At 40.5% G+C, this 25550-nt stretch overlaps 2 protein-coding genes and 1 long non-coding RNA gene across 5 annotated transcripts in view; 2 read left to right on the forward strand and 1 right to left on the reverse strand.

The window, feature by feature from the left end:
- The window catches only part of ADAMTS19 (ADAM metallopeptidase with thrombospondin type 1 motif 19), a 155846-nt gene extending 147384 nt beyond the window's left edge, over window positions 1–8462 (forward strand). For all 3 annotated transcript variants that reach the window (XM_075079693.1, XM_075079694.1, XM_075079697.1), the window contains 2 exons: window positions 3924–4101; window positions 7212–8462. In XM_075079693.1, coding sequence (XP_074935794.1) covers window positions 3924–4101; window positions 7212–7363 — 330 coding nt within the window. In that variant the 3' untranslated portion in view covers window positions 7364–8462. The remainder of the gene's footprint in view (window positions 1–3923; window positions 4102–7211) is intronic.
- LOC142050689 (uncharacterized) overlaps window positions 1–25550 on the reverse strand; it is a 655132-nt gene that overhangs the window by 93198 nt on the left and 536384 nt on the right. The window lies entirely within an intron of this gene.
- On the forward strand, window positions 14104–23304 carry MINAR2 (membrane integral NOTCH2 associated receptor 2). The gene is made up of 3 exons (XM_075078429.1): window positions 14104–14322; window positions 21889–22134; window positions 22947–23304. The coding sequence occupies exons 1-3, from the start codon at window positions 14158–14160 to the stop codon at window positions 23124–23126; spliced, it is 591 nt and encodes a 196-aa protein (XP_074934530.1). The 5' UTR covers window positions 14104–14157; the 3' UTR covers window positions 23127–23304.

Here is a 25550-nt window from a genome sequence, read left to right on the forward strand (position 1 = left end):
TGATAAGTAAGCATTTCTTGTTTGCTGTAAGTTGAAAGCTTTGTTACAGTTTTAAACATGGAAACTCCAGAAGTATACAGAAGCTATGCAGTGTTAGCTACATACAAGTGCAACCTAAAATGTGACAGCTGCATATCCAGTGAGAGTTATTTGCCTCAGGTTGAGTATTTTCAGTGAGAGAAATCCAAAAGTGAGGCAAGCTTAGGAGGCAGTTTTGGAAGTGTCTGCTTCAACTAGAATGAACACATGCATAGGCAGTAAAATGAGTATCAAAATTAGGGTTAGAGCTGTTGCTCTGAGTTGCATCTAGCTGGTTTGTGGAAGTTGAGGTGTCTCCTAGTCAAATTGGACAATGTCCATACCTTTGCAGAGTGAAAAATATGAATGCCTTTTATCTTCCAATATTCAGTTATACCAGCAGTTGGCTGGTGTGTATACAGCACAAATTCACATTTAAGACCACTTCATGGAGACAAACAGAACTCACTGTTTGTCTGTGTAGCCAGCAAATGCACTGCTAAATGGCATACATGAAGTGTGTTTTCCCTATTTCATACTACTTTGAATGTGAGATAATATAGATATAGTAAAAAGATACTATTTTTTTCTGGCTTCCAATCAGTAGAATTCTTAATTCTGAAGACAGACACCGCTGATGATGAAGATGTGTGAACAGGGAAGAGCACAGCTGGACAATCAGTTATCCCGGGTTGATTTTAAAACACTAGTGGTTTGGAAAAAAATGCTCTTTACTTGTACAGTGATCAGGCCGGCTTTGAAAGTTTTGGATTGCAAATCAGTGTGGTAGCCCTACCTCTTCAAAATTTTCCCCGAACATCTTACAATATGTAATAAAAGTTCTCAGTTTAAAAAAATATAATAAATACAAAGTTAAACTTAGTACATGTCTGTGAAAAGAAGATAAAACAGAAGACAAATTTCTTACTTATTTCCTGCTTTGTCACATACTTCCTATATGAACTGAGACATTTTATTTTGACATCCTTTAGTGTCAGTTTCTTCCTCTAAAGTTGGGATGTTAATAAGTAGGTCATGCAAGACCAAAATTAATTGTTTGCAAGATGTACACATTTCTGGGTAAAAAAAAACTACTTTGTAATGCTTCATAGCACTCTTTGAAATATCTCAAAGGCCAGTAGCAGCTCAGTCATTAAAGGGATGTTTATTCACCAATTAAGATTTTACTGCCAAAATCTTGCCAAAATCTGCAGACAAACTCAGGGCCTAAACACTCATTAGCCAAGAGAGAGATCTGTCTGCATGTTGCGTATTTTCTCAGTTGCAGTCATGTGAAGCTTTCAGGCCAGAGCTCATTTGATACAGAGAAGGTATGACTGCTGCCAGGGTCCTCTACCCAAAGGCACCTGCATACATGAATTGTTAGCCATTATCAATTAGTAGATAAACTATTGGAGCGCATTTTGTCAGCAGAAGTCTAGTGTTTTCAAATCCCATTCTCACCTCCAGTACTGCAGATGGCTAGGTTGCACCTACTCATTTTAGGATAACCAAAGGTTAAGGGCTGATAAATTATTTTTAGGAGATCTTAGGTACCAGATCCACCTGCCTGTCCTGTCCTTCTACTCTGCAGCTGCTAGAAGAAGATGCATAAATACTACAAGCTCACACATACTCTAGCTTTGGCTAATAAACATGCAAGTGTTTTACTGAAGGGAAATAATTGAATACTGTGTGCAAAATTACTCTAAATTAAGATTATTTTGATAAGATTTAAATATTATCTTCTTCATATTACCTTAATCTTCCCTTCATTCTTAGGTTTCAGGGTTTTTTTTGTGTTGTTGGAGGGTTTTTTTTATTTTGCTATTTCATTGTCTCTCTTGCCATTCTATTAAAATATTGCAAAGAGAAACCTCTCTGAAATTATGGAGAGAGGAGTCCGAGATGTGGTTGGAATTTTGGCAAGATTAAGACTGATGTTCCAGCTGCTATCTGTGATTAAATATGGGTATGTATATGTGTGATTATACATGTTTACCATGTGCATAATGTTGCCCGTTATAGGAAATCAGATTATTTTTAGCTGCACAACGAAAAGGCAGAGAATTCAGGAAAAGGAATTACATTGAGAGGCTTTTTCTCATGCAATTTAAAAGCCATATACTAAATTCAAAGTTGATGACAGACTTCTACTTTGAAAAGGCTTCAGTAGTAGCTGGATTGCCTCCTGTAAACAGCATATTGTTCATATGTTAAGCAGCGGTTGCTATTGAATAGCAAATTACGTATTCATAATTGAATGCCTTGGCTCATGCAGGCTGTATTTGATTAACTTTGCAAGAAATTATAGTCCTTTATTGACTTTATGAACTTACTCCAGATATACATCACAGAGAACAGAAGCAAAATCAAGTCCACTTGCTGCCTCTGTAGAATGCCAGTGTTTGATTTCATGTCATTACATTTGGAGTGTGCTTTGGACCTTGTTCAGTCCCTTGTGAAAACACCTTTCAAGTGTATATCCTAGTCTTTTTTACTCATGAGTCTCTTGGAGTACTCTTGTATCTCTTGTATCTCTTGGAGTCTCATGAGTCCAAAAGACATGAGTCTAACTTCTTTTGCTGTACATATTTGGGTGCAAGCCCTCTATTTCCCATTTGGCACATCTGAATCTTTCCCCTAAGTAACAGTGTTCAGAAAGGCACTCGAAAGGACATAGATAAGAAAACTAAAGGGTAAAACCCCCTTCAGTGTTTCCTACACTCAAAAACTATTCCTTACTTTCAGAAAACTCTACTTCCCCAACTCCATCTTGATGAAGGATAGTTGGGAAACCTATTATAGCACCCTCTCCTTGTCTTTCTCTCTCATTTCAACATTTTTTCAGCTGCTTCTTGAAGCCTCCCAAGGAAATGTGTTCTGAGTATTTATGTAATTAAGATTTTTTAGAACAAAAATATTTTCAGGATTATGTGGATGGCAGTGGCGTAAATTTTCAGTCAGTACTCATATCATTCATTGCAAGAAATTGATTAATATTTGAAGATGTCCTCAGTAGTAAATTTCTCCAAAACTTAATGCAACTTTTGGGTACTTGAGTCAAATTCATTAGCAGGTAGGACCAATTGCATTATATAATTTTTTGAATGAATTTATAGTGAAAGCAATAGAACGTATGTCAATGGACACAAAATAATTCATGCCCTGTGAACCTTTGTTCACAAAATGTCAGTGAAGGGGAAAGCATGCATTTTGTTAATTTGGAATAGGTTTTGTATGCATCCGTACAGCACTGCCCAAGTTTTCATTCTAATATATTATGTTACTGTGATATAAGTAGAACGTTACCACCATTACAGTGCTCACCTGTTTTATTTTCTCACCTCATTCTCTGTGGCAACAAGATGGAAAGGCTGAATAAAGACCAGGCAGCATGTCCCGTGTTGTGTGTTTCATTTGTGGGATGCACATGAAAACATGAAGATGTGATGCAAAGACAGGAGGCATACGCTCTGCTCCATAGAAAAAGCATTTTTGTACTGGCGGGAGTAATGGCTTAATTAAAAGTGCTTCTCTCTGTCAGTGTCTGTGAGCATTTTCTTTTGTTCCGTCACTTTCACCTCTAATAATAGTAAATTAGAATACTGATACAGGAGAACAGCCCTTGCTCCCTTCAGGCACATTGCTGCATTTCGGTTTCATTGCAGGCTCTACAAAATGGACCTTGACAGTAACAGGATGTTGGAATCATTCCTGCAATAAATACTGCCAGTTTATTTGTGCTTTTAAAATTAATTTTCATTTATCTAATGGAATGGAAGGCAGAAATTTTGGAATGCTGACAATTGAAGGAGCAGCCACTGGCTTCACCTGGATTGGCATTTCACCATGTTTACAGACAAAAATACCTTTTGTATGAATGTGTCTTCTGTGTGTTCCAGTGCTCTGTCACCTGTGGCAAAGGGATGCAGTCCCGAGTCATCCAGTGCATGCACAAGATCACAGGAAGGCATGGCAATGAATGCTTTTCCTCAGAAAAGCCTGCAGCCTACAGACCCTGTCACCTCCACCCCTGCAATGAGAAGATTAATGTTAACACAATAACATCACCGAGGTTAGGTAAGCAATCAAAATGGCATATTCCCGCTGGAAATTTCTTTTTAGTTCTTTCTCTCCATAGAGTAATGATGATCCCAGATTAAAAACAGAGGGCTAGGACTCAGGAGGTGCAAATTCTATGCAGAGACTCATCTCTCTGCCTCAGTTTTCCAGTGTGTACATCAGAGATTGTACCTCAGATTGGTGAATGGTTTTGCTGTGCAAGTAAGGACCATATAATGGGACTGTGTGATATTATGGACACAAAACATCCAAGATGAAAATATATTTTTAGAGACATTATAAACATATTATATATGTTAATATATATTTGTCCACCCAATTTTATCAAACATTCCTAAAGTAAGAAGATACCTGTTTTCTCTTTAGAAGCTCTAGAACCTATGTTCTTGTGAGATCAAGGAGGCCCTTATTTGTTCCTCAGATACAAATAGCTCTTTCCACTTGTCTTTAGTTCAAATGTCTACAATCTATGCCTGATGGACTAGGAAGTGTGACGGAAAATTACTAACATGAAGAGGTTTGCTGTTCCTGGAGGAACTCGGGTCTCTGTTGGTCTTAAAGAAATTATGTTACTTCATAACTACAGAACTGTTAATTATTATTTCCCAGTGGGTTATTGATGATGGTCTTACTATTAGGTCCCCAAATGGTTCATCTGCTTCTTGAGCGTGACTGGGGAATATTCAAAGGCTTGCTGTAAGACAGCATACCCTTTCCAGGTGATTTTCCAGAGCCCTTGTTAAGATAAACCCTCCTGTCAAATAGATTACTCATGCATGGAAAGCAACTCTTTAACATTTCAGGCTGTATGTAATCCTTCCTTTAAGTCAGTGAAGGGTACTCCTCTTTGAAGCTTTTAACCCTTAAACGTTATGTAGTATTCATTGTTTCAGTTTGCTGGATGAGATGGTAGCTGTTGCTTATGGCCCTCTCCCCTGCTATTTCACTCTTGAAGGTTGCCCTTCATACTTTATCTTTCTTTGTTCAACTGGTCTCTCAGAAGCAAAAGGCTGCCATCACTCCATCACTGACACTTTCCCTCTGGTGAGGTATAAGCAGTTTTGTGTCACAGAGTAAAGTGAATCACAATATTTCACAGAAAAAAATACAGTGTCAGATTCATTAAAATTTGACTTAATGTGAAGTGCACAAAAAAAGATTGGCTATGTTGTCCTCGTAGAATGGATTATGTAGCACTGATGTTAGTAATCTACAGGTCAACATCATCCAGCAGGAGTCAGAATCCAGTCCGATAGAAACATTAACATCTCCAAAATACATAATTCAATGCTTCTCTTGAATATATTGATCATTTTGGCCTCCAGTTCCATTTCTATTATGCAGTATAGATTCTCTGGATTTGGGGGTAGGGCTAGTGGAAGCTGGTGTGGATTGCACCATCTCTACTCTTATAAATATGCTCTCCGTTTCTCTTTCCCTTCTGTTAAAAAAGGAGTGTAACTCAAATCTTCTGTGAAATTGACTTTTTTTCAGTTCAGTGTTTATGATGATTTTTGGATTGTGTCTGTTTCTTGTGTCTGTTTCTTCTTATTATTTTTAGCTGTTTTACCATATTAATTCCATGTATGCGCTACAGCTTGAATAACTGATAGTTCAAAGACCCAAATTTGGTGCCAGGGTCCTTCTGTAATAAGCACTCTAAGAGACTTTAATAAGCAAAACAGGTAGGTGGATTAACAGATGGCTTCACCTGAAAAAAGACAACACACATGAAAATATGCCTGTTTTGTACAACAGGCATAGAACAAAACTCAGGCTTCTGCATCTGAATGTTTATGACTGCTAGACAGAACCGAATAGTTATAACAGCCGTGGGAGGAGATAGAGTGAACTAAACAGCAGCTATTCAGGCTAGTGTGATGTCCTTGTCATCTTAGTAGGTTTCTGAGGAAGAATTTGGTAGTCAGGGATTCTCACCATTAGAAAGCAGCAACAGACTACTAATAGAGCAACCTGAATAACTAGGTGAAAATAAGACATGAAAGATGTGAAGGCAAGGATTAATAGCCTGACTTTGACATGGAGGAGGGAAGACCCATTGGAGTGATTAAAAAGAGGGTGATGCAGCCAGACCAATGTACTGGAAGACAATTATGAATGTACTTGGAGAAGAGAGAAATAGGTCAGCAAGGTAAGAAATTCACAGTATTTGTACATTTGAGAAGCAGAAAATGCAATAATTGGCCCTGGACAAATATATTTGCCAACATGCCAACTATCATTGATTCCATAGTGTAAGTTTCATTTTTCTAGATAAAATGGATTCGCATTACAAAATGTACCATGGGACTGGCTAACTGCCTTCAAACCTTATTAAGAGTGCCTCATGATATGGTTGAGAGTCTCAACCTGTAGCATTCAAGCTAGCAAGACAATATATTTCTGTTCCTGTGAACAAAGAAGCCAGGAAAAACTAAAGGTCTAGTAGATTATTTCAGTTACAGAGAAAGATAATGTAAGACATCATGCAGTTTTGTTCAATTTCCGTTCATCAACAACATGGCACAAAGTCTTGATTTCTTGAGCAAGAGCTGCTCAGAAAACCACCAGCAGTCTCCATGTTTTAATTCCTACATCTCCCTACCTGCTACTGATTAAAAAGAATCCCCTTACAGGTGTCATTCAGAACCCCATTCCTGTATCATTCAAGCTGAGGCTTCCTGTTTTTCCAGTGGCAAATTCCATCTCAGACTGAGGGCAGCTTCAGCTGGAGCTACTGCATCATGCAGCTTTGCAGGAGCTGGCTCTGCAGCCCCCACATAGCCCTGGTCCCCGCCCACCCCCATATAAAACATAAATGGGCTTCAGTCTCTCATGAGGAGACAGCTGCATGACATTAAACCATTTAGTTTCAATGCAACTTATTCCAATTTATAAATTAAGCTGGCCTTAAAAAATTGTAATGTTGAAAATATTGACAGCAGGAGGATTTTTTTTTTTCTTTCTTTTGTTGAATGTCTACATCTATTCTCATTTCCCTTCCCCAGATACATTTCTGGTATCCTTGACACCTTTGCTACCGGATTCTTCACCAATAAATGTAAAAGTAACGCATATTTGGGTTTGTTGTTGTTGTTGTTTCACAGCTGCTTTAACGTTCAAGTGTCTGGGAGACCAGTGGCCTGTGTACTGCAGGGTGATAAGAGAGAAGAACCTCTGTCAAGACATGAGGTGGTATCAGCGGTGCTGTGAGACGTGCAGGGACTTTTATGCGCAAAAAATGCAACAGAAGAGTTGACCTCTGTCAGGCTGGCTGGCTCTCAGCTCTTTGCAATCTTATTATTTATAAACACACACACACATACACACACACACGCACGCTTCTTCAGACCAAATATTATCAGATTACATATAATTTAATCAAATTAATTTATTTTTGCCTGCTAGACATCCTTAATTGTTGTGGTTAGACAGCCAACTTGTTTTATCCTCTGATGTTTTCGTAATTAATTTTTATATGAACAATTTTGGATACATTTATCAGAATTTTTAAAAAATAGGAACTAGTATTTTAAATGTTTATTTTCAGTAGGGTCGTCTCTCTGTTGCCAAAAAAAAAAAAAAAAGGCATGTTATCTTGAGTTTATTTTAATTTAGCTGAATAGTTTTGTTGTATATGGAAATAAAGCCCTTTTTAATTTTATATTTTTGGCATTCAGAATCAGAATGATCTTGTGTATTTTGCAACAGATGTTGAGGTGAGTAAGCTAACATTATTGAACAGGTTATTACAGAATGTATTGTGAAATTAGTTCATTTGATTTAGAAACATACTGAAGGGGATAATCTACTGTAACTTATAACATATTATAAACAAGAAAATTAAAATAGCTAAGTAGGGATTTTGATCATTCTCATGGACACATACTTGAACACAAGTATTGAATCAATGAAACACTGTAGAGATTTACACTGAATCACTGTTGCACTGTTTGAGGTAGTGTAGAGAAATGCAGTCCTAGAACTTGTACCATCCTATGAATCCACGTCTGTACTGTTTTAAGATGTCACTTGATTTTAAACGTTTTGAAACAAAAAACCCATGCCCCACTATACCTTTGTGTGTCCTCTTGCAGATTTACAAATGGAAGAGTCCTTCCTCCTGCCACTCGTATGAATTAATCTGTTAAACATTTTCAGTTTAAATGAAAATAGCTTTGTAATACTACTTTAGTTTTATCTTTGTTTTATGAAAAAGTCTTTATAAAAATGAAATGTTTTACAGTTCTGTGAAACGTTATGAAACAGCTAAAATTTTCCTTATGAGAAAATACTGTACATGATTCACATGATTTTTACATTTTCAATAAAAAGTAAAGCTTCTTTTGTTATTTGCATTTTTACTGTTTTGAGCATCTGTGTCTGTTAGCCAAATCGATCAAGCCCTGCATCACAGCAGGTACAGCTACAGCAGTCCCTACAACAAATATCTCCTGCCTCTTGCCTTAGGCACCTTTCTGCACCTGCAGGCAGACATGCCACTCTGTGAGCCTTGATATGTGGAAAGTTGGGTATAACAGAGTAAAATTCAGTGGAGGAGAAGTTATTTCTCTCATGTGAGTTCTATAACCACTGAACTTGGCAAGAGGAGAGAGGTAGGTCCTCTGCCTCCATTTTTGGTGCAAGCCTTTAGCCAAGCTCTGAAAATATGTGGGAGAGTAAACCCTGAAGGCAAGAGAGATGGAGAAATTAGTATGAAAGGCATCATATTTGCTACTCAGGACAAAAAGGGAATGCATCTTTATTTCAGTAGTTGTTCCTTTTAACTCTCTGCAAAGAGTCTACTGTATAAATGTGATGTAGATATCAACACAATTTAATAAACTGAGGCCCTCAATCAGGCCTGTGGTTCCGTCCGGGGAGACTACTTAACCGTCTTAACTCCTGTTGAAATCAACGCATGTGCTTTCAAGTACTCTCAAAATCTTTGGTTTGGCATCTTACTGCTGTGCATTCAAAAAATATAACTGATGTGCTAATATATGATTTTAAATTAAGTCTCTTCTTGTCTTAGAAGGTAAAGAAGAAAAAACAACTCTGACTTCATGGAATGTGATACTATATTTTGTATAATTAAAAAGTTTCAATGCACAGAAGATTCAGTTGCTCTTGGGCATAACTCCTCAATGTCACAGACACATTTGAAAGTCTAATAGAATTATTGTAGATGGCAGGGAAGAGAAATAATCATTATTTTAAATTTTCTTTATGCTTAGTCACCAGTCCTGCTAATACTCCTGCACTCACTTGAATCAACTGAAAATAAAGTGAAAGGGAAAATGCCTCCAGACTAGGGGCCAGAGAACAATCATTTAGCAGCCAGTGATATCAACTGCAGTTTTGAATGTTTATGCTCTGCTGTTTCTGAATATTCCACTAACAAGAGTGCTGGTTTTATCTCAAAATGGAAAAGTACCTTTTAACTCTGCCTGTATCTGTTGAAAACAGATGAGTGACTTGTGTTGAAATCATCCTCCCATCACCCTTATACAACATCATAAAAGAAAAGACTTTTGGATGGGAACCAGGGATGGCAAGTTGCACACTAAGATGACATTCTCTTTAAATGTAATGAGTGAAATCAGGGTGTTACAATGCTGATAGCTCTGGCTCTGATTCCTTCAGCATCTGTAGTATAAAACTCTTAATTAGACGTGTGTGAATCATTTTGAAGCAGATTTGTGTCTACATAGGAAAAATGCCTCTTCTCTACACGAATTTGAAAGCAAGGTGATTTCATTGCTTTGATACACTGTATCATCATTCAGGGAAGCAGCACAGATCAAAATACCTATTCTGTCAGAAAATGGTAAGAATGTTTTGAGAAAGGGCCCAGCCTGTGGCCTGAGTCCCAGCATGGTTGGAGGGGTGTGCATGCATGTGCCTGCCCTGCAGAGCCCAGGGTGACCACAGGCAGCCCTTTCCAGCTGCATTCAGGGAAGCAACAGCCTTCTGCACTCATACACATTCCCACCCAAATTTACTCACTTTTTGGATTTGGTCTTTCAGTAAAAATCCCTCTGCATGAATATGTTTTCCACTCAGCCTGATCAATATGGAAAATTTCAACTAATGAATGTCAAATCAGTAAAGTTCAGCTAACAAGTAAATGTGAAATTCACTGCAGCTCACAAGGGCTAGCCTAGACCTCTCTGCTAATTAAATCCCACTTAGATTCTATTTTGATGAATTAAATATGATTTAACTTGTCCACAGGGTTTGTGCTGGGCTGATGTGCACTTCTTCCTTACTTCTTCCCAGATACATACTGGCTAGATACAGCAGTGACCAAAAGTTACAACAGTTGCCACTTCTCTTACCTTTCTTAAAGGAAAGGAATACCTGAATTTTAATGGTATTGTTATTTATTCTGGAGGGAGTTTGCTGCTTTGTTCTGGAGGATGTGGTTTAGGTTTTGGATTGTTTGAGGGGGGGTTAATTCAGTTTTCATTGTCATCTTTAGTGACAGAAAAGCAGCCATTTACTTATTCTAAAAATTATGATATTAAAATTTGAAACCTTGCCTGCATGAGAAGTCCAATAGGGGCCCTAAAGCTTAGCAGGTCAATTGTAAACAGAAAACAAAGAGTGCTCAGAGAGAATTCTAAGAGCTCTGTAGAAAAGATGGCCAAACTAAGAGTAAAAAGGACTTGAAATGCATCCAAAGCAGGAAGCCAGGTAGCTAGTCAAAGGGACCATCTGATAACACACGTGTGAAACGAACACTTGGGGACAATAGAGTTATGAAAGGGAAGGTCAGTGAATTATTTGCATTGGCCTTTCCAGCTGAAATGTTGCCGGGGTTCTTGTACCTTGCACATTCCGTACAGCAGAGGTTTCAGAGAAGCTGGATCAAGTTGAAGGAAATACACAAGAATGTAAGACCAAACAGGTGTGTTAGACGCTAACATGTATCTCAGGTGGCAGTCATGCAAGATTCCTGGAAGAATGCAATTGGGAATTTACAGAACTGCTTGCCATGATGTGTAAGCAGTTGTTTCAAAGAGCCACTCTGACAGACAACTGGCAAGTTGCATTGCAGTATAATTCCTGCCTGTGAAAAAGGGGATGCTTAGGGGATCCTTTGAACTGCAGACTAAGGAGCCCTGAGTTCCTTTTCTGGTGCTGTAATAGCCAATAAAAAAGAATAAGATCCCTGAGCACCTGGATAAGCATGGGCTGTTGGGAAAGGGTCAGCATGACTTCAGTTGTGTCCTGGGCAAATTGGATCTGATGGACACAAAAGTCTCTGACAAGGATCCACATTACAAGATATTCAATAAACTACATTCATACAGGACTACAGAGGCAATCCTTATGACTTGAAAGCTGGTTAAATGACTGGAAGCAAAATGGTCATCTTTCAGGATGGAAAGAAGTCAGCAGTATGGTTCCACAAGGAATGATGCTGCATTTTTTCAACATTTTCATTAATGGCATGAGGAACAGAATAAAATCTGAGATCTCCAGCTCTGCTTAACCAACTTTTGCATCACTAGGCAAAAAACTCACAGAACTGAGTGGTTAAGCAATATGTTAGCCAATAAACTTTGATGTGGGTAAATATAAGTTAGTATAGCTATGGAAAATAGCCTAAACTATTCCTACAAGATACTGAACTTACAGCTGGCAGTCGTAGGTTTGGAGAAAAATCAGCGTCATTGGTTGCTGTAGTCTGCAGTTACTAGATATATGAGAACAGCAGGGAAAAAAGCAATAAACTGATGGATGTTGTCAGAAGAGAGGGCATAATTTTTCCTGTTTTTGGAACCGTGGTGTACCCACAGCTTGAGCATTGTGTTCATTTACGGTTGCTATATTCTCATGAACAGTGTAGTGGAATTACACTGTAACACATTTTAAAAGGCAGATAAATGAGCAAGGGGATAAACCAGATGACTTACGAGATGAGACTGAAGGAGTCGATACTTCAGATTGGAGAGGAAAAGGCTGAGATGAGCATGGTCAAGGTTTAAAAAATCCTGAAGGTGATAGATAAGCTTCATGTGGAGCTCTTGTTCTTAAAATCCTGCAGTATGGAAGCTATTATGGATATTAATTTAAAACACACACAAATGAGCACTTTAGACAGATGGTCATGGTATTTTGAAGCTTGCTTCTAGAGGAGCTAGTATCAGAAGATTTGAAAAGCAGTTAGACAAATTCATGGACAACAAGCCCATGAATAGATAATAAAAGGACTGGGAAGAGAAACCCTAGCACAAAAAATTGTGTGGCGCCTGGGGGAGTAAAAGGAGAACAAACTGCAGAAAGTAGCCAGGTGTACACTGTCTCCCTAAACAGCAACTCTTCTTGCGTTTTTCAAACACAGTGATAGATCCTGGGCTTAGGGTGTCTGACCTAGTGAGAATTTTTTACGTTCTTACGTCATGTCTAATGAAATGAGTAGTGTTGGTAAGTAAATTCATACAGACACACACCACATCACATGCTATGGTAGCACAGAAGAATCCTGTGTTCAGAAAGATGCAGGAAAGGGTATATATGTTTAGAAAGAAGGCATGGCTGTACATACCCTGCTATTCTAGTACACAGAGTCCTAGTTCTGCACAGAGAAAAGGGAGGGGACTACATGCCATGGTAAGTAAACCAGCAGCTTCATGTTAGTCCCTTTGGGGACACTGTACAGGTGTGTTAATGTTTCAGTGCTTCATAACACTTGGGAGAAACAGTTCTAGACACAGCAGCAGGTTCCCCAGAAGCATGCACTTCCACTCAGAAACATGGTCACTACTGTGTCTATTGTGCCTGCTCACAAATACTCTGAGCACCTACCTGAAAGGCGACAGATTAATAACTTTTAACATATATGCTGTAAAATAATTGCCAATAATTACATGCAAGGAAAAATCATGAGCTTTCTAAGTAGATAAGAGTTTTAACTTATATGTATATCAAAGTATTCATTTATTACATTAGGTTCTCAAATTAGTAACATTTCAAAAAATAGTTTACTGGTTTTATTTTCTTTTTAAATTTCAGCAACCTTCTGTAAGGAAAATAGATTCTCTGGTCTAAGTACAAGGCTACAATTTTTGTGATGCCCAATTCTCAGCACTAATTTGATCCGCCATAGGTTTTCCTGAATTTCAGACAGTGAACTTTCAAAAACCTTTCCTCTATGGCACTGTCATTAAAAAAATAAATATACCTTAGAAAGAAAAACAGAAAGGTTTAGAAAAAAAAGGTTAAAATAAAAATTAGGAGACTACTTTTGCTGGTTGTGAGTAATGCCCATGATAAGAAGGGAAATTTCATTAGCTGAAAGACAAAAGAACTTAAGACTTACAAAATGATGATGAAAATACCAAATCTCAAAATAAAATAATAAAAGTGAAAGGACTGAGACCACGAGATTCAAGTCAGTAAGAGTTATTTCCATTCACTTGAACAGGAGCTGAATCAATTACCTGAAAAATTCTGTTATCAGTTACTTTAAACAATCTAATAGTTCCCAGGGTCAAGAAGAAAGAAATCCCTGTGAAAGAAATCCCTGAACCTAAAGAAGTGCATGTCATAGCCATTGTGGTAAACGGTACCGACCCACACAGCACAATGGAGCCTCTTAGTACCACCACAGAAAAGGACAACTTGCCTTGTAGTGGGAGCTGCTTCTAATTTTCTGGGAAAAAAGCTTGCTTTGAAGTATTGTAAGCTTGACGTTTTTGGCAGGTCACTTGAGGAAGCGCTGGTATGCATTTAAGTGTCTCATGCATCTACTCACTGGTACTCTGTTAGCTTTAATGAGCACATATGTATCTATCAAAACAGACCCTGAACTTGAAAACTTAAGCTAGGCACTTACAGAAACATGTACTGTCTGTTCTGCTGCTTCTAAACAATCTTTTAGTATTGGTAGATGATATGAGTGAGCCTGACACCAAACAGGGGTCAGATACAGTTTCAGGAAACTGTCGTATCCTTCTTCACATCATTAATAATAGAAGGAGCGTGCACAGCCAGGAAGCAGAAGCTGGGGCTGTTTTCGTTATTACTCTACAGGACAGGAACATGGACTTCTCCGTTTTGCCAAACAACAACCACCCCGATAAATTCCTGAAACTGGAGGTGAAGTCTCTAGTGAAAAATTCTGCCTTTCTACAAGCCAGCCTGGCAAATCTCCCAGAAGCAGCTTTACCTGGTGTGCAGCGGTGGCACAACAGGATCTATTTACAGGTAAGGTCCAAAAGAGGCTGACATTTTTCCTGATTTTTCTACCTCTTTTTAGGGATCTGGAGACAAATGACATGAGGTTGAGACTTCAGCTGTGGATTCAGCTTCTGCATCTCTGAATCTGAATCACTAATATCCCCTTAAGTTTTCCCCCTGACTTAGTGAGGATCAGGCTCCAATTCTTCAGGGCCGTCTGCTGACTTTATTTCAGTCCGTTAGGCTTTCTGCTGCTCATTGTACTATTTTAATAGCATTTCCCAGAAAGTCTATTGATGTCAAACACTGATCAATTGTACTAAAGGGGTAAAATAAGAAAAAATCCCAGACTTAGATCTGAAAGCCAGGCCATATCCCTCATATCAAACTTGATGAAAAGACACATTAGAGAGAGCATCAAAGATTCTTGCTAGTGCCATATGAGTTTATATATGTCTATAGTTCACAGTACCTTCCTCTTTATCTTGCCTTATTTTCCTCATTCTACTTTACCTTCTGTTATCCTGACAGATAGCTGTTGAAAGTGTGAAACACACTAACTTTATTAATCCAGGTTATTGTACAGAGGTAGCAGCAGCTTCTTGGTAAAAATGTAAATGTGTGCTGTCTAATAGAGGCCCTGGACCTGGCAGCGACAAAGTTCATGTCTGGATCAGCAGCAGTACAGCTGCATCAGCTCACACCCCTCTGGGCCCCACTTGCTGCTCCACAGTGCTCCTTTCCTGCTGCCCAGGGAGCCCCTCGCCTTCCCCACCCCTAGCATGAGCAAAAGCTCCAAGGTCTGTTTCTTGTCAAGGGATGGAGACACACATAAGCAGTTGGGGAGGTGGGGGAGAAGGGTCTAAATCCTGAGGATCCTTAGGATGGGGGTCCAATTCCCCAGAGGAATGAAGAGTGGGAGCCGAAAAACCATCAACCTGAGGGAGGGGAGGGGAAAAGAAAGATCCTTAAAGTCTCCTACTGCTACTCCCAGTTGCACGCCTCTCCTTTCAGACATTTCTCCCCATCAGCTCCCTAAAACCCTTTGCTCCCTCCCAGAGACCATTCCAGTCCTCATCCACATGCAAAAGTCCTTCCTCTCCTGACACCCTCTTCCATGACACCCCCTTACCTTCCCTAGCCTCCTCCCTACCCCAGACACCCTTCCCTCTGCCTACCCAAATGCCTCCAGCTGCCTCTGCTCATACTGTATAATTTTTGCTGGCGGTTCCCCAAGGAGAGCTAGGAATGGGGGGAGGCACGGTCACCCGTCGTCTCCCATGCAAAGAGCCCTAACCAAGGGAAGGAGCCTGCGGGATCCCAAACAATAGGGTATGGTGCAATGCTGGCCTCGATCCCCACCCCACCTAAGCCCTCTTTTGTGCAGGAGGGAGGCAGCCACACACAGAGCCTCCTCCACAGCAGGGATCCTTCTCCCTATTGTCCTTTAACAGGATGCACTGTCACCAAGCCAGGGCTGCAGAGCTGCTGGCAGGATTAAAAATGTGTGGGGAGCCCTGTGCTTTTTTGTCTTCTGCTCTGCCCTTCGCCACCATTGAGAGGGTTTTCCTGGAACTCTGTTCCCAGCCCTGGGATGGCCATTTCAAAGGAAACGTCTGTGGTCACCATGTCTCCAGAAATGCATCTTGCAATGCTGTATGTTTTATAAATGCTACACCTAGGGCACAACCTATACTTTTAAGTGTATTCATTAGTGAATTCAAGCTGTCTAGATAAAATCCATTGTGCCTTATTCTCTCTTCCTTATGAGCTCGCCTCCTTTTTTCCCTTTTGCTGACAATCAAATAAAAGGAAAAGAACTGATGAGTTCCAGACATTAGAATAAACATGATGACACAGTGGAGAACTAATGGCCCAGGAATAATATGTTTTGCTTTAAGATGAGAGAGCTAATGGGGTTAAGGGTTAGTTAATTCAGAAACGGAAAGGGGGGAGGGGAATGAGGGAGGAGAATTCATTTCAGAACATATGTGCGTGACCTACAGACTCCCAAAGTCATTAAACCTTGAAAGTAGCCTAAATTCCCTCTTCAGAAATTCATTTTCTTCTAAGAAACTATTGCTACTCAGGGGTCCCCGTGAAAAGTGACTTCTCAGTGACGTGTTTGTGGTCTCTTCCAGACCTTTATTATGAGATCATTTAAATTCAAGTGCACTTAAGCGCTTATGTGTTTTCTCCACCTCTAAGATTTTAAATTTATTTCCATTATAAAAAGCAGCTTGACATAACAACAATTCCTATTGCTGATCAAAAAGTTGCTGCTTTTTCTCCTTACTTTCCTCTTCTGTGTCAGGCAAACTGAACAACTTCCTTGCTTAGCATATATTTTCTTCATCTACTTTGAATAAAACAAACCATAAAGCAGTCCAGGAATCTTGGCCTTTCCTTGTGAAAAGCAGCATAAAAAGCACAGACTGTTTCTCCTGCAAATGGCTAGCTACTGACCGCCTTCCAATTGCCCTGAAAATTTCCCGTCCTGCTGTTCTATCTGCCCCACAATATGTTTTGATGATCAGCACACACCAGATAATTAATCCCCTAGATCTGCTTCTGATAGCTGGGGTGCATGTCTCCCCTGTAGTCTACCACGTCATTTTCTGCACTTCTCAGACTTCTCTTTACTGCTTTTATGTCCCTTTTTCCTCATTTCTGGAAGACAGCAGAGAGCATTTGGTCTTTGAATACCTTGCTACTTCTTGTCATGCTGCTTTTTCTCAGGAATTCACAACTCTGAACAAATTGTGGCCTGCAGTTATCATGCTAACTGAACTCTTAACCCCTCCTGGTTTCTCATCTGAGCTAATGCCTTTGCTTGTTTCTCAGTGTACCAGGACAAAAGATTTTTTTTTTTAAACCTATGAATTAGGTGCTGGGTTACAGGTACTTGTTTGTCCTCTGGATCATACGTGCATTACGTACTTCCACTCTTTCCCATATTCTTCCCTAGACATCTGCAATTGGCCACAATCAGAGCCAGCTGCAAGGGTGGCAGGAGCTTTGGTCTTAACACTGTACAGAAGATTTTATATAATGCACTCACAATCCTGCAGAACTCCATTAACAGCTTTCTTTAAGCAAACAATTTGTTATGAGGACAGAAGCAGTCTCAATGCTGTGCAATTAAAATAGTCCATATGAACACCTACTTTTCTCTAAATAATCCAGTCAATTTGGCTTAAGTGTTTATAAGCATCTACTGATCTCCTTCCTATCCATGCCAGGTGGCTTCCCAGGTTGCTTTGTAGTACCTGATGCTGCCTTATGTCTCTGACAAGCCATTCTGATGCCCTTCAATTCCTTCAGAAACAAAACTTGCTTTCTCAGGAATCCTTGATGTGAGCTGTCTGCCCTACTGTCTTTCAGATCTGCTTACCTATGCTCAGTTACCCCTTGCCCTCCTGATTGCTTTTCCACAGCATCCCCTGTGAGCTCAGATTTGTGCAGGAAATTCTAAAGAGCTAATAATTATTTATCCTGATAAATTACCTTCTTTTACTGACCAAATGCCTAGTAATACCTACACAGTTGTTACAACTGTCACAGGGATTCTTGGGTTACTACCTAGCAGATTTTTATCTGTCAGAGCTTTTCTCTCTCTTAGACACAGGTCTCTACATCAGAAAAATACCCTTCCAAGTGCTGGGAGAGTCCTTCAGGGTACATTAGAAGGCTTTTGCACAACAGAGGGTTATAGTCTCAAACAAATTACATGCAAATATGCTACCCACTTTCACTAGGATTAAGGAGGCTGTTACAAAACAAATCCTGCAGTATCTGGTGGCCCTAAGTTTCTTGAAGACTCCCTTGATTAAAACTTTTAGGCATAGCTGCCCATCGACAGCGTTTGTCACTTTCATTGAGTATATCCCCCAGCCAAGATGGAGACCATGGCTGGCCATGGGACAAGAGGAACTAACTCTCTTTGGAGGGCAGTAAGGGAAAATTTGACTCACAGGAAGTGAATATCTTTAATTTTTTAGGTGTCTCTTTGATCTCTTCTTGCAGGTAGATGGGCTTGAAACCAAGGCCTAGCCTTGACTGTTGATGTCCTGGTTTTGGTGGGTAATTAGCTTGATGTCTCATATCACAGGCTGAGGAAAGAATGGTTAGACTTTCGGGTTGTTTCAGTGTTAACAACAATGACAACAGTAGGAACAAAAGAATGAAGTCAAAATAAAAATTAGATAAGAGTATTTTCTAGCAATATAGATTAATTTATGATTTTTAATTATATACATTGTAATGTACCTATATGCATAATTCACATTATGAAATAATCAGCAAGAAAAACCTGTGGAGAAAGCACATTTTGACCCAGGGATGGAACTAACATTGACTCTCTACAGAGCTTCAGGCTTTTTAAAGAATCCTGGTTTTATACATGCCAGCTCTCTGGGTCTGTCAAAGAGGGACAAACTGTTCTCAGTGAAACATGAGTTATAAACCATAAAAGCTTTCTTGCTCATGAGCTATATGTAGATCAAACACAGTTATGTGTTCGCAGAGTTGAGCATTTTTCATCTTGTTAAATGAGTATTTTGTCAACACATTTCAACTACGGTTTCTCTGAGTTCTTCATAACTACTGCTGCTCTGAGTATTTGCTGTACCCTTCTTCCAATCAGTGAATAGTAATATAAATTGCCTCTTATTTATCTGTTACACCCTCATTCACACTGGCTTCCCGGACACAGCGTATATCATATGAATTCTGTAACCCATACAGATGCCTAGGTTTACAATACTTTCCTCTTTCTTTGAACATTTGCTTCATGAATCACAACCAAAACATAGAAGTTTGTGAAAACTCTTGGGAGATGTTTTGAATCTTAAAAGAAAAAATATGTAGCTTCTGCTAGAAAGTAGCAGGCATATTTTTATTATCTAGACTCCTTCTGTTTGTCTGCTTCTATAAACCATGCATTTCATGCAATCTTCTTTGTGTTTCTCTGTATCATTTCTTGGACCTAAACTTTTTTTTTTTGGGTATGTGTTTCAGGCTTCTGTCCTTCCTTTTCCCTAACTAGTCTCTAGGACATATCTACTACAGAAGTTTCACAACCAAGCATTTGCCTGCACACAAGTGTATTCTCCCGATTAGCTTGGCACTTCAGTGTCTGTTCTCTAAAACTTCTGCAAACTATCTCCTTTCCCAAATTCCAGTCCAGTTCTCACAGTAAAACCCTGTTGCCTATCCCATCCTATTCCCTCTCTACCTCTGTGCAAGCTATCACATTCTCCTGTTCTAGTGCTATGAAAAGGTATTCCAGATGGAAGGAGCAAAAATTTTTGCCACAAAGCATTCTCTTTATGAACAAATTTTGCACATTGCCATCTATTCCAAGTTTTTGAGCATTTTATTTAAAACAGCTTTAGAAATTCCTGTCAAGTCGCATTCTTTTCACAACATTTTAGCCTAGGGAGACCAAGCATCCCCTGGTGAGACAGTTTGCATTCTTCAACAAAACGGTTCTCCAAAATCAACTATCTAGCAAGCCTGAGGGAAGCATCATTAAGGTCAATGACAAATTTTAAATAAGAAATAAAACATAAAATAAAATAAAATAAAATAAAATAAAATAAAATAAAATAAAATAAAATAAAATAAAATAAAATAAAATAAAATAAAATACAGGCAGAAAGAAATGAGTCAAAAACACCAGCTCAGCCAGTACAACCCAGAGGGCGTCAGTGCCAGCTCTAACTGCAATGCAAAGAGTAATATTGTCAGGGGATATCTCAAGGCTAAGGAATGACATATGGAAAATATGAACTAATAGAGGGACTGGGAGGGCACTGAGGATCCACCCACCTACCAGTGGTAATTATTGTTGGGAAACATGCTTAGTCACTTGTGCATGATTTAGTGATAAGAACGGCAGTACGATGCTTCTTCCTGGCGTTTCTTAGGCAAAGGCTGTTTTCTGTTTTCCACCTTTCCTCTCTGAAGGAAACCAGTTGTCCTGCTTCCTTCTTCAACACCTGCCTGCCCTAGAACAAGTCACACATGTCTACGTGTGTGTGCAGGCACTGAGGTATGAACTAGGTGATGACATGTAGCAGCTGGCTTCCACTGAAAGTGGATTCACCAGCCCACGAAGGGGGCAGAAAATTACTCAGGCAGAAGAAGCCAACAGTTTGCCATCAGCTTAGAGACCTGCACTGGCTGATGTGGAATCCGAGCAGCTCCCAGAGCCAGTGTGTGGGAGGAGGTGGGATCCCTTGGGCTCCCACTAGAAAGGTGGAAGAAGCAGCAGGCTGTGCCCCTAGCAGCAGCAAGTCCTTTGGCTGCTGAAGTCTGTCCTGCCCGTGGCACCTTAACAGCTGGAGACCTCAATGTAAGTGAAATATCCTGGGAAAGATGCCCTTTCAGGGAAGGAAGTTTCTCAGATCCCAGCCTCTTCATCCTCTGTTTATGAGGTGCATTCACTTCATGGGAGTTTGACAGTGGGTGCTGCCCACGCCTTTCTGATTTCTGAGGGTGGGAGAGGGGCTGGGATGTGCCCCCATCCCAGCATGCCTGCCATAGGGCCACTGGGTCAGGTCAAGGCTCCCCTCGTCTCAGCATAAAGTTCCTTAGGACAAAGGTGCTAATGAGGAAGTGGTGTCTGCTGATGAGGAAAGCTGCATTTGCACTGTGATGGTCCTGTAGAAGCAGCCCTAAGACTGGGACAGCTGTTAGCATGAGGCAAGAGCTGTGCCAGAAGCAGGTCTACCAGGAAGCTGACGCACCACCGGAACTGCAGATTGGTGACAGATTAATTCAAAGTCTTGGGGACAGAAGGTTGAGGTGAGACAAAATGTTGAACAGCTTGAATTGGAGAGTCTGATTGCATTCTTCCTTGCAATTACAGACTGAAAAATACAGTAACTACCATCTTACCAGCTCCTGAAGAGGCTCTTAGTGCTGTGTTAAGCAGCAGCTTCTGAGTTCTCCAAAAATGTGACCCCACCAGGGTTGTTTGTCCTCCTCCCTTGCCACTCACCTGTTCTGAAAGGTCTCATTTAATGATTGTTGTTGCTGGGAGACTGCTTAGGTATTTACCTTTGAGTTCTGACAGTGCCCAAAGTAAGGACCCTCCCTCAGTTGAATGAAGGGGCTGATTGACATCCTAAGACAGGTCTAGCATTCAGCAATGTGAACAGAACTGCAAATCACACCCCTGCTGTCAGATGTGCAGCTCAAGTCAAGGCAGTCCCTTAGACACCATTACCCCTCTGCTTCACCCATGGCTTTCATCAGAACTGCATCTTCTACCACAGTGCTCCAAAGCATTGTTTTGCTAAAGCAGAGGCTTTCTTTCAGCAGGCATTATAATGCCAGTTCACATTTGCAAAAGCATTTAATGTTCAGATTGTACCCACATGCTTTCCCCAGAAGGAAGAAATCTGCCCAGAGTGAACAGTCAGGCTCCCTTATTGCAATGAAGATGTTTGCCAGAACGAGAAAAATTGTTGCATGTGTAATTTTAAAATTATTCTGTTGTATTACAAATGATAACTCTGGAAGAGGGCCTGTGTCATAGGTAAATTAAGATGAAAGCCAACTTCTGATCTAACTTGTGCCTTACAGAGAGAAAAAAGAAATGCCACTGAGCTGCCGGGTTTAGACTTGAATGAGGTCAGTCAAGAAATGATAGACAGAGCCCTCGGGAAACATATTACGCCCATCACCCTGAAATCCACAATCAAAAGCAACCCCTTGTATAATGATATCCAGGTGGATGACAACTGGGAGGAGAAGAAAAAGATCCCTTCCTGGACTGTGCAAGACTATGACAGGCACTCGCTGCACTCTAACTTGGCCAGCCACATAAAGGTAACGTGCTGCTGCACTGCGTTTGAGCAAAGCGAATTGGTGTGAGCCCTGTGGTGTGTGCGCGCATGAACCACGGTGCAGCCCGCTTCGTTCTTTTGGTGGAATTCCAGAAGTAAATATGGACGTGTTTTCCAGTATAGACGTGACACTAACATGAGCCTGATCAGGAAAAGAAGTCTAGGTATCTGGTTAGACTCGGGGAATACCAGTTCTGCAGAACACAACCTGTGTGACTAGAGAAAGTATTAAACCACAATGCCCCACAACTCAGCTTCCCCCTTTTTATAGGGAAGAACTATAAATGAGGCGCTTAAATACTATATGACCACTCTAATAACTGTTCATAACATCATTTTGTTATCAAAAACCATATATTTTCTCAGCCTCATCCATACCATGCAGGAGCCTGCCTGCCTGTGGGTTGGCACAAATCACTTTTTAGGGTTACCTCTGTGACTTTTTTCTGCTGTTCCCTTTTTTGGAAAGGGACTCAGATCTGTGTTTATAAATTGACATCTCTTCTTGAGAAGACAACATGGTTTCTTCTGGGCTTTTTAATCACATTTCAATGGCTGGTGTCCTACATTTGGTTTCTGGCTGAAAAGTGTGGTTTTAGTTTTCCCCAGCGGAACACTTGCAGCATCTGGCAAGTAGCGCAACCTATGTTCAAGTGAAAGTTTCTTGCATTTGTGTTGTGATGCCTTAAATTCATTAATCGCTATCTGATGATAGCCAAAATACTCCTGGCTATGTTGTAATGACTTTATGTGCGAGAGAGAGGAACTGAGTTCATTTTCTGATTTTTCTTTTAGGAAAATCCTAATGATCTACAGTTCTGGATGGGGGATATTTATACTCCTGGGTATGATACCTTGTTAAAAAAGAAAGAGAGAGAAAAAAAGCATTCCAAATGTTGGCGAATCATCCTGCTCATGGTACTAGCTGTTTGCATCCTGATTACCATAGTCACGCTCAGCATTTTACTTACTTAGTACAGCCAAATGATGTTGATGGGAATTTTTTCAATAAATATTTTTATTAAGCTATTCCCCTCCCTTGTTTTATTTGAATTCCAATTTTTTGTCACAAATACAATTTGTTTGACATCACTATTTTACAATGTTCCTGCGCAGCATAAGGAATTGATCCTGAAAAGGCAAATACTCTGAGCATGGCAGAATGTCTCCTTATGGGTATAATCTAATAATAAAACTATAATTATGCAACTTTTCTTAGTGCTTTCTTCTTAGGGCTAATGATTTGAGTCCGTATGTGTGGTATGGTACATATAGGACGTACAGACAACCAGATGACTATTCATTCTAATAAACACCTACCATCCTATTAATCTTTTTATGATAGCTGTTACTGGAATATAGAAAAGTATGATAAAGCAGCATTCAAGATATCATAAAGAATTCTAAATAAAAAATATATGCATTACTTAGTGACTGAATGCATTGCTGCAATGATGCAGCACTTAGTAAAAAGCTAGGCTAAAAGCCTAAGAGTTTCCTTATACTTTTTCAGAGAAGAAAAAAAAAATAGACTGCTGAGCTTCGATCAAAAGGATTCCCTGAGACCTGAGACAGGGTTATCTTCAACCCCGTGTCATGTTCTTTGAACATGTAGCACCTCTTTCACCCCAAAAGATGGTGGGCCAATATTTTTCAATCTGACACATCGAAAACTAGAGCAAAATTGCTGAATTCTAGCGTATAAACTGGGATTAGGATACACTTTAAAAAGATTACAGTTATATAGCCATGCTGTGAAAAAGGATCTTTGTAAATAAAAGGACCAAAACTAAATGTTAAGAACACTCAAGTTCATACACCTCAGAATAATTCAGGAGAGTGAAAACATCAGATAAAATGACAAAACAAAAAGTGAGTGAACAGAGAGAGAAAAACTTAAGCTACATCTTCCCTTTCTCTGAGTGCCACAAACCCTTTGTACCTCCATCTTAGGGCAAGGGGCTATGCATACTATTGAAATGGGGATCTCCCTCACACAAGAGAATCTCACAGGTGTATGAAAGCTGGACATTTGGGGTTATACTGGATCTACCTCTCTTCACACAAAAAATGCTTTGGAATAAGTCAGGAATAGGACCAAGGTAGAGGGTGTGTATTGCCCCCTCTGAATTCTAACATGTGTCCTACTTACAGCAGCTTTGCAGTGCTTTAACTCAGGTCAGGATGGATTCGTCTGCAAGTGCAGCGTGACACAAAGACAAGTGCATTTAATTCCTTCCTTCTTCACCTGGTCCATGTTTGAATCTCGTTTGTGCTGTAACTGTTTGGACCCTAGTCTAGTTCGTACTGTGACGGGTTTGAAGACCCAAGCTGAAACAGCTTACTGCTTTAACCTGGTGAGCAGCCAACAGCCGCATTTTAATGCATTGGCATAAAATTAGTATCCCTATTACAAAATTGAACAATGCTGCAAATATACGGGGGGGCTCAGTCTCCTGGCTTGCTGCAGTTTCAGTGTAGATGGGTGTTCTCGTCTGAAAGATCAGGTCCATTCATCTTATGAAAGCAAGAACTTGGAGCATTTTACAAGACTAATAGCTGACATTATGAAGTAATTATTCACATTAAAACAACAATACTTAACTGTTTTTTCCAGCCCAAGTGCATTTGCTTTAAGTGCATTGCATACAATGCAGAGATGTATTTTTGTAAATTATTGAGGCCTGTAGGCGGGAAGCCTAAAAGCAAAGGACTCTGTAATTTCCAGGAAAAGAGCCAATAATGCGAGTTTCTTAACTGCATCGCTCTCTGAGGGTTTAGCTGTAGGGGTAAAATCGTTTTCTCCACAAGCCCATTACTGGCTGTTTCAGTCCGGTTTCGCTGCTGTCATCTAGCGGCGAGTCAGGAAAGAGGAAAAAACGTTTCAGGCACGGAGGTGCCGGTTTGGAGTAATTTGCCTCTTTTTTTTTCCCTTTTTTTCCCCCCCCTCCTTTTTTTTTTTTTTTTTTTTGGGGGGGGGGGGTGTGTCTTAGGCGGTTGGCGGCAGGGAGGGGGGTGGGGCGGCGGGGTTGACTTTTGGTTTTCCGCTCGCGCCGTTGCGATGCGGGTTCCTTTGCTGACACCTCGTGGCAGAGCGCGGCGGAGCCGCCGAGCCCCGCGCCGAGCCCCGCGCCGAGCCCCGCGCCGAGCCCCGCGCCGAGCCCCGCGCCGAGCCCCGCGCCGAGCCCCGCGCCGAGCCCCGCGCCGAGCCCCGCGCCGAGCCCCGCCTGTCCTCTTCGCTCATGACGGGTTGCACCGCTGCAAACTGCTGCTGCTGCTGCTGCTGCTGCTGCGCGGTTGAGAGAGCATTGGCGGGGGGACGGCCCCTCGCCTGCCGCCCTGCGAGCCCCGATCTAGGGTTGCAGAAAATAAACAACATTGGAATGCTTTTGGCGGGGG

The sequence above is a fragment of the Phalacrocorax aristotelis genome, chromosome Z, assembly GCF_949628215.1.
Source record: "Phalacrocorax aristotelis chromosome Z, bGulAri2.1, whole genome shotgun sequence".
Lineage (NCBI taxonomy): Eukaryota > Metazoa > Chordata > Aves > Suliformes > Phalacrocoracidae > Phalacrocorax > Phalacrocorax aristotelis.